At 50.2% G+C, this 8,984-nt stretch overlaps 1 protein-coding gene across 1 annotated transcript in view; it reads left to right on the top strand.

The window, feature by feature from the left end:
- Nucleotides 252-8,984, top strand: part of LOC100736982 (myosin-13) — a 51,426-nt gene continuing 42,693 nt past the window's right edge. The window contains exons 1-7 of the mRNA XM_021066284.1: nucleotides 252-470; nucleotides 3,410-3,553; nucleotides 3,669-3,825; nucleotides 5,808-5,835; nucleotides 5,930-6,041; nucleotides 7,395-7,487; nucleotides 8,871-8,934. Of these exons, the coding sequence (XP_020921943.1) occupies nucleotides 267-470; nucleotides 3,410-3,553; nucleotides 3,669-3,825; nucleotides 5,808-5,835; nucleotides 5,930-6,041; nucleotides 7,395-7,487; nucleotides 8,871-8,934 (802 nt within the window). The 5' untranslated portion in view covers nucleotides 252-266. The remainder of the gene's footprint in view (nucleotides 471-3,409; nucleotides 3,554-3,668; nucleotides 3,826-5,807; nucleotides 5,836-5,929; nucleotides 6,042-7,394; nucleotides 7,488-8,870; nucleotides 8,935-8,984) is intronic.

The following is an 8,984-nucleotide window of genomic DNA, read 5'->3' as shown; positions in this document are numbered from 1 at the left end:
GCTGGACTAAGATGTTTCCAAGTCAACACTCAAGAGACCCCTCAAACGTTTTTCTTAGAGTAAAATTTTCCCTTTAGCTCATCCCCGCTTGCCCACGCCAGACCCCTAGAACTGGTCCTAGAGTCCTCAAGACCTAGGTTAATCCCAGGAGCTTCTGAATCCAGCCCCTTGTCCGAATGGAAGTAAGAGAGCAGGGCCTGCCAGATTCGGGAGCGCTCCCCAGGCTTCAGACTGAGCAGCCCCCCGTCTCCCCAGCCCCTGCAGCCATGAGCTCTGACGCAGAGATGGCCGTCTTTGGAGAGGCAGCTCCCTACCTGCGGAAATCAGAGAAGGAGAGAATCGAGGCTCAGAACCGCCCATTCGATTCCAAGAAAGCCTGCTTTGCGGTGGACGATAAGGAACTGTATGTGAAGGGTATGATCCAGAGCAGGGAGAACGACAAGGTCACAGTCAAGACCCTCGATGACCGGGTAAGTGTTGAGCTCAGATGCCCCTGCCAGCTTGGGCATCCTCACTTTCCTTTGGAGTGTTAGAAAGTGGATGCTGCTCCGTGGGAACCTGAAGGCAGAACAAGACTCTGCTCTGCTCTGTAGTGACGCAGCGGGTGAAAGCTGCCGTGGTCCACACCCCTGCTCCCGTCTCCTTCTCCGAGGGCTTGGGCTTTGTTTTTGTGATGTTTGCTTTAGAGAAAGGGGAAGATGGTGGTGGAAGGGGTTGAACTCCCTCTCCCCTAAGGAGAGAGTGACGCTGATTCCTGCTAGATGGGTGAATATACCAAATAGAACTTGCCGGGCCGCAGACTGACTTACATAGGACGCTCCAGAGGCAATGGCTAGTGTGATGCCCAGAATTACAGAGCAATTACTATTCAGTTCAGTGCTTCCTGGACACCCACCATGTCCAGAACAGTGTCCATCACTTTGCAAATAGGAGCAAATCTCAGTGCCTGTTTCCCCAAAGTTTACAATCCAGCATGTAAATCAAGAGTATACGGCAGTATCCCTTAATCATTAAATAGTGTCCTTCTTTGTCTTTCTTTATGTCTTTTGTTTTAAAGTCTATTTTGTCTGATATGAGTGTTGCGACTTCTGCTTTTCTGTCTTGTCTGTTGGCGTGAAATATTTTTCCCCACCCTTTCACTTTCAATCTATATGTATCTTTTGTCCTAAGGTGAGTTTCTTGTAGGCAGCATATTGAAGGTTTTTGCCTTTTTATCCACTCAGCCACTCTGTGTCTTTTGATTGGGGCATTCAGTCCATTGACATTTAAGGTGATAATTGATAGATGATTATTTATTGCCATTTGAACCTCATGTTCCAGTTGATTCTATGGTTCCCCATAAAATAAAATAAAAAAAAAAAAAGAGTATACGGCAGGAGTTCCAGTCGTGGCTCAGCGGTTAACGAACCCAACTAGCATCAATGAGGATTCAGGTTCGATCCCTGGCCTCGCTAAGTGAGTTAAGGATCCGGCGTTGCTGTGAGCTGTGGTGTAGGCCATAGATGCAGCTCGGATCCTGCGTTGCTGTGGCTCAGGTGCAGGCCGGCGGCTACAGCTCCGATTCAACCTTAGCCTGGGAACCTCCATATGCCGCAAGTGCAGCCCTAGAAACACACACACACAAAAAAAAGAGTACATGGCAGATATGAATCGCAGTTCACAAACTCAAGCATACAAGATAGATTTTTTAATATTTTTACTAATTGCTGACTCATCTCTACCGATTTTTCTTTTTGTTTTTTGGTGTTTTTTTTGCTGTGGCGCGCAACAGCTTGATGTGGGCCTTCAGTTCCCAGACCAGGGACTGAATCCAGGTCACAGTGGTGAAAGCGCCGAATCCTAACCACCAGGGAACTCCCTATTATTGTTGTTACTACTGTTGTTATTATTATTGAACTTAAGCTCTGATTTCAGCCTCTTTTCACAGGGTCGGAAAGACATTTTTCCTGCGTTATTATTGAGGTCCCCTCCCCAGAGTTGGGCTACATTTTCAATAATACCACACAGACCCCCTGAAGGATCTGCTAAGAAATAAGTCCCAGTTCCTGAGGCTTTCCGTCCCCCATGTGCTACTTCGGGTGTCTCTCTCTCTGCGGGGAGGGCCCTGGGGCGGAAGGGTGGCATTTCCTCAAGAGAATTGGTCTCTAAGAAATCCCCTCCCTTTTATCGTTTTGGTAAAACCCTCGAAGCTCCTCTAAGGACTTAGACTTCTGGAAAACAGAGGCGAGAAAGGCTTACAGGCTCCTTCCCTTTACTGCCCTATTTCCTTCCTCTCCAGAGTAATGGAGAGCCAGCTTGGATGGAGGGGAAAACAGAGAGGGGGAAAGGAGCTAACAGTCTCAAAATGTTGTTTGGATCCAAGTCCAAATGTTTTAACTATTAGAGCAGAGGTGCAAAGACTTCTGGAAGCCTGGAAAAGACAGGGGCGAGCGGAAGTGGGAGCACCCAAGAGGAGCCCCCCCCTTTTTTTCTCTTTTCAGGGCCACAACCACGGCATGTGGAGGTTCCCAGGCCAGGGGTCCAACTGGAGCTGCCGCTGCAGGCCTACAGCACAGCAACGTGGGGGCCGAGCCGGGTCTTCAACCTACACCACAGCTCAAGGACATGTGAGATCCCTTAACCCACTGAGTGAGGCCAGGGATCAAACCCACGTCCTCATGGATACTAGTCAGGTTCATTACTGCTGAGCCACCACAGGAACTCCAAGAAGAGCTTTAAAGGTCCCGAGACAATTTCAATGTAGACATTCCAGCAAAGCAACCCATGTGAGCAGAGGTAGGGAGGTGGAGATGCATGAAATACACTGGCACAGTTCTTTCCAACATCCCAGCTCAGTCTCTCTGCAGCACACACAGAAAATGGGGTAAACAGAGGTAAGCTGCTCTGGGCGTGGCCGTTCCGAGTCCTACCTGGCCAGCCTGAGGCTGAAGGGCTCTAGAGCTTTGCACACCTGTGACCCACGCCTGGCACACAGAATGACGTGCTGGGAGTTCCCGTCGTGGCTCAGTGGTTAATGAACCCAACTAGGATCCATGAGGATGTGGGTTCGATCCCTGGCCTCGCTCAGTGGGTTGGGGATATGGCGTTGTCATGAGCTGCGGTGTGGGTCGAAAACGCAGCTTGAATCCCACGTTGCTGTGGCTGTGGTGTAGGCCGGTAGCTACAGCTCTGATTAGACCCTTAGCCTGGGAACTTCCATATGCTGCAGGAGTGGCCCCCAAAAGCAAAAACAAAAACAAAAACAAAACAAAAAGCCATGCTGAGCTGGGGGCACCAGAGCAGAATTGGTTATGCAACTTGACCAGAATTGGATGCACCACAATGGCTGACACTTTCACCACGCCAGTAGCGTGGGAGTCCTGATCATCAGGTCCCCCACCCACCCCGTGTTTTCCCTCTCCACATCCAGACGCTAACTCTGAACAGCGACCAAGTCTTCCCCATGAACCCTCCCAAATTTGACAAGATCGAGGACATGGCCATGATGACCCACCTGCACGAGCCCGCTGTGCTGTACAACCTCAAAGAGCGTTACGCAGCCTGGATGATCTACGTGAGTTCATCCCCGTGGCCTTCCGCTCATGCGGGTCGTTCATGTTTGGAAAAACAGAACGTTACTGAGATCCCCAGCAAATAATTCTACGCCCTTTTGTTTCTTTATGGTACAGACCTACTCGGGCCTCTTCTGTGTCACCGTCAACCCCTACAAGTGGCTGCCGGTGTACAACCCCGAGGTGGTGACGGCCTACAGAGGCAAAAAGCGCCAGGAGGCCCCGCCCCACATCTTCTCCATCTCCGACAACGCCTATCAGTTCATGCTGACTGGTGAGTGATATCTTTAATCCACATTTTGGGGGGCAAGCCTGCAGCATGTGGAAGTTCCCAGGCCAGGGATCAAACCCATGCCATGGCAGTGACCTGAGCCACAGCGGTGGCAACACCAGGTCCTTAAACTGCTGAGCCACCAGGGAACTCCCATATTTTTAAAAACACGTTTTAGGCAATTATTCAAGTCCCTTAGCTGGACCAATTCTTAGTTAGCTACTCGAGCACCTCACAGGCCTTGGTCATCCAAACAGTGCCATGACCAAAGTGACCTTAGGAGAGGCAGAGGATTTCAGGGTGGAAAGCCAGGGGCGCAGTATCTTCCATTACCAGTCCTGGTGCCAAAGCCTGTGCTTGTGACTGAAGCCGCACGAAGCACGTGCTTATTTGGGGGGAATGTGGAACACAAGGAGATGCCCTGCCCCCACCTGCAAAGAACCCCCAACACGGGCACGCTGGGGGAAGAGGCTGTATTAGCAGCCGCTTAGCAATACAAAGTCAGAGACATGGGCCCAGCGACGTGCCTTCTCCTGCCTTCTCGGGCTCCTTTTTCTCCTCCCTAAATTTGCAGAAGAGATAGAGGTGTGCTAACACTGTCAGGCTCTCATACCTCACACCACCTCTTCTGCTCCACTTTCACCCGACTTGGGGCAGAGAGAAGGAGAAGCAAACACGTGAGCTCCAAAGAGGTTGCAAAGGCATCCAGCACAATGTTGCCCAACCTTCAGGCGTTCCCATCTCACATGCACCCTCCTGGCCAATGCTGCATATTTAAGATCCTTCACTGACCGAAGTTATATCAGTTTCAAAAGGAAGAATAATATCACTATCAGTATCTGTTTCTTCGGGCTGCTGTAACAAAGTATAACAACCTGGGTGGCCTAAACCACAGAAATGCATTGTCCCATAGTTCTGGAGCCTGGAGGTCTGAGGTCAAGGGCAGGGTTGGTTTCTTCTAAGGGCTGTGAGGCGAAATCTGTTCTGGGCCTCTCTCCCAGCTTCTGGTGGTTTGCTGGCCGTCTCTGGCATTTCTTGGCTTGTAGAAGCAGCACCTGATCGGAGTTCCTAGGGTGGCTGAGCGGTAACAAACCCGACTAGTATCTATGAGGATTCAGGTTTGATCCTCAGCATCGTTCAGTGGGTTAAGGGTCCAGCACTGCCGTGAGCTGTGGTGTAGGTCACAGACACAGCTCAGATTCCGCATTCCTGTGGCTGTGGTATAGGCCAGCAGCTGCAGCTCCAATTTGATGCTTAGTCTGGGAACTTCCATAAGCCGCAGGTGCAGCCCTAAAAAGACAAAAAACAAGCAAAAAGAGGAAGCACCAGATCTCTACCTTCATCTGCATATTGTGTCCTCATCACCCTCCAAATTCCTCTTTATATAAGGACCTCAGTCATGTGGGATTAGAGGCCCTCCTATTCCAGTACGGCCTCATCTTAACTAGTTACATCGGCAGCGATCCTATTTTCAAATACAGTGTATTCTGAGACACTGGGGATTAGGCCCTCCGCATATGAATGCGAGGGACACACCATTCAACCTATAACATTGCTGTAAACGGAACACCACTGTCACTTTCCATGAGTAGAAGGTAAAGGTAAAAGGAAAATGCAGTGACAGCAAGTCAGCGTCCATACATTCTCATTAGAAGGTGTGGCTTCTGGCAGGTTCTGGTCTGAGACTTGCTTTCTGCATTTAAAACGGAGATAAGAAAGTTAAGATCTGTGAAGACAAATAACCTTCACCCGGTGGGATTCGCTGTTCACTTCGCACGCTGCCCATGTTACACACCCCACCTTTGGGACATCCGCACAAACTGTCTCAAAGAAGATTCGACACGTCCAGGTCACCACACTGCTGGCTCCCGGCAGAGCCAGAACCAGGACCCACAGGCTCTGCCCATCCCCGTGTTGCCAGATGTGTATATATCCTGGCTGTTTGTTGCTGACTGATTTCCTTCTGCTGCCCTCTGCCCTTCCAGATCGGGACAACCAGTCCATCCTCATCACGTGAGTAACCCGGGTGTGCGCCGCGGTGACCCGGAGCCCTCCATCCATCCATCCCGCCTGCGCTCCTTTATCTCACTCACTTTTCCATCGGCAGCGGGGAATCCGGGGCTGGGAAGACGGTGAACACCAAGCGTGTCATCCAGTACTTTGCAACAATTGCAGTCACTGGGGACAAGAAGAAGGAGCAGCAGCCAGGCAAAATGCAGGTGAGCAGCTCCCGGCACCTGGAGGCTTGCTGGGATACGTACGCCTTAAATCCAGGGTAGGTGCCAGGTGCTCAAAGGGCTGAGTGCTCAGCGGAGACGTGGCATGAGGTCTCACCCCAGGGATGTTTCTAGGTCCAGGCAGGAAGCGGGTCCACCTCACAGAATCAGGCTCTAGCATCCGCTCCCTCAGCAACAGCCCAGTGACCTTGAGCAGGTCCACAGAGTCCTCTGCAGAAGGAATGGTTTAGGCCAGTGGTTCTAAACTGGAGGGAACATCAATCAGAACCATTGGGAGGGCTTGGACTGCTGGCCCTAGGCGTAGAATTTCTCATTGAAATGCCTACCTCTGAGTTCCTGTGGTGGCTCAGAGGAAATGAATCCGACTAGTATCCATGAGGATGCAAGTTCGATCCCTGGCCTTGCTCCGTGGGTTAAGGATCCGGCATTGCTGTGAGCTGTGGTGTAGGTCAAAGATGCGGCTCCGATCTGGTGTTGCTGTTGCTGTGGTGGAGGCCATCGGCTACAGCTCCAATTGGACCCCTAGCTTGGGAACTGCCATACGCCACAGGTGCATCCCTAAAAAGCAAAAAAAAAAAAAAAAAAAAAAAGGAAGGAAGAAAGAAAGAGAGAGAATGAAAGAAAGAAAGAAAGAGAGAAAGAGAGAGAAAGAGAAAAAGAAATGCCTATCTCCCATTCACAACCCTGGCATGTTGCATTTCTATCGTCCTCCCGCTGTTTGTGCTGCTGGTCCAGAGGTCACACTTTGAGAACCATGGGGCTGGACAGTAGTTTCCAAACTGCTCTGGAGCCAGATAGATAAGCAGTCATGGGAGGCAGTGTGGTGGTGAAAACTCTACTTTTTATAAGTGGACTTCTAAGTAATAGTTCTCATGAAATATTTTATGCAACTTAAAAAAAAAATTTTGGAGAACCACTGTTTATATCCTACGGGTCACTTTCATTGCTCACATTCTATTTCTACTTCTAACCCCAAATATCTATATAAACGGGTCCTGGTGCATGTAGTAACAGAGGTAAATAGTCTAAAAATCTGTGACTGATAGTGAAATGTTCTCAGAGAAGAAAAGCAGTCTGGGAAATCGAGACGGATTGGAATCTGGAATCTGGTATGGCCAAAAGTCACCTGGATGCTGTGCTAAGACACCGTCTAGGATGTGGCCTTGAGGACTCCTTGGAGGGATGGGGATGGGCCAGTGGGTACCTCTGCACTGGCCACCAGCCTGGGTTGGTCAGCATCTCTCCGAGGGCCCGTCCCAGAGGATTCAGACTTGAGAGTCACCAGGAAGCTACTTCAGAAAACAGTCCTCTCTTTTCTCTTCTCACTATTATTAGGGAACGCTGGAAGATCAGATCATCCAGGCCAACCCTTTGCTGGAGGCCTTTGGAAACGCCAAGACTGTGAGGAATGACAACTCCTCGAGATTCGTAAGACTCAGTCCAATTTCCAGCCACCCCCAGAAACCAACCCCCCCCCTCCAACGCTGGACATGAGAAACTGCCACATACACTAGATGGCATCCAGGCTTACCTACCCCCAAGCCATTCAGGTCAAGCTGCCCCACCGGTAGTCTAACAGTCTTTGAAGAGTGTGTTGGCTTCTTCCCAACAGAGGGAGGATTCAGCTAACTAACCAACATCCTGAAGTCACAGCGACTCAGATTCCACGAGCACAACAAAGCAATGTCTTTATGCTAAAATTCCTCTCTTTAGGCGGAAACATTTTAAGATGCAAAAGTCCACTGAGCAGTAGCCACTGACTTATTAGCCATGAAAACTTTCGTGTGAATGTAGTTAGTGGGTTTGGCCTCCTGCAAATCAGGAGGTGCTGGGAGTAGGAAAACCCAGTGCCAGCGCAGCGCTCACAAATGGGGGAAAGGCTACGACTGAAGACATCAAAGGACAGGTTCCATCTCAACATTTTGCTTGATATTCGCTCAACCAAAGAGGCATTTGCTTCCGACACTGGCGAATAAACTTTTAGGGCTCTACCTAACTTCACTGGCCAGCAGAGCAAGTGCCCAGACGTACTTCCATTCATTAAGCAGCTAAAAGTCCTGAAGACCCAACACTTACAATTTACACAAACCTTCACTGGGCCTTCACTAACTGTTCTTAGGCTTCATTCAGAAAAAAACCAAGGATATTACTGACTGCCGACTACATTCCAGAATCTGTGGGTGAACAAGCAAGAAAACATTTTTGCCCTCAGATCTGCTCACAGAGTGGTAGAGACCAATGAAGGAGATTACATAAGAAGGTGGTGTACACACACACACACACACACACACACACACCCATACATATACTCTATATAATCCACCTCTCACTCCCCAGAGTGGAGGGAACCCACAGGCTGAGTGGGTCTCTGGGGAGGTAGGTTCACCTGTCCTGAGTGGTAAGGGAAACTGAGGCAAGAAATCTCAGAACCACAGCCAGAGGCAAAAAGAAGTCAGATAGACAGTCCAACCAATTTATCAATTCAAGGGTGTCATGAAGAGTTTGAGCCAATAAAAACCAAGGAGATGGTCAGATGAGAGGTGGCCGCAGGCAGAGAGGTGAGAGGGAGGCTCTGGGCACCCCCAGAGCTGCAGGGCAGGGCAGGTGCTTGGGGCAGAGCTGCTACCTGAGTCATGGCTGAGCAGGCCTGGGAACTGGATGCCAAACAGACAGAAGAGGGAAGTCCTCATGCTTCGGGCCTCACCTCCTCCCTGACCCTACACTGCCCCCATCCACGGCAGCACCTAACAAAGGCCGGCTACGGTGCCATGTATGTAAAATAACAGTGATTGTCAATTCGCCCCTGGGCAGGGGAAGTTCATTCGGATTCACTTTGGAGCCACAGGAAAGCTGGCGTCCGCGGACATCGAAACCTGTGAGTCTAACCACTCTATCTGGCACCTTCAGATCTGGCCACAGAAGCAT

This window comes from Sus scrofa, chromosome 12, assembly GCF_000003025.6.
Source record: "Sus scrofa isolate TJ Tabasco breed Duroc chromosome 12, Sscrofa11.1, whole genome shotgun sequence".
Classification (NCBI taxonomy): domain Eukaryota; kingdom Metazoa; phylum Chordata; class Mammalia; order Artiodactyla; family Suidae; genus Sus; species Sus scrofa.
This window is presented reverse-complemented; position numbering and strand designations above follow the sequence as displayed.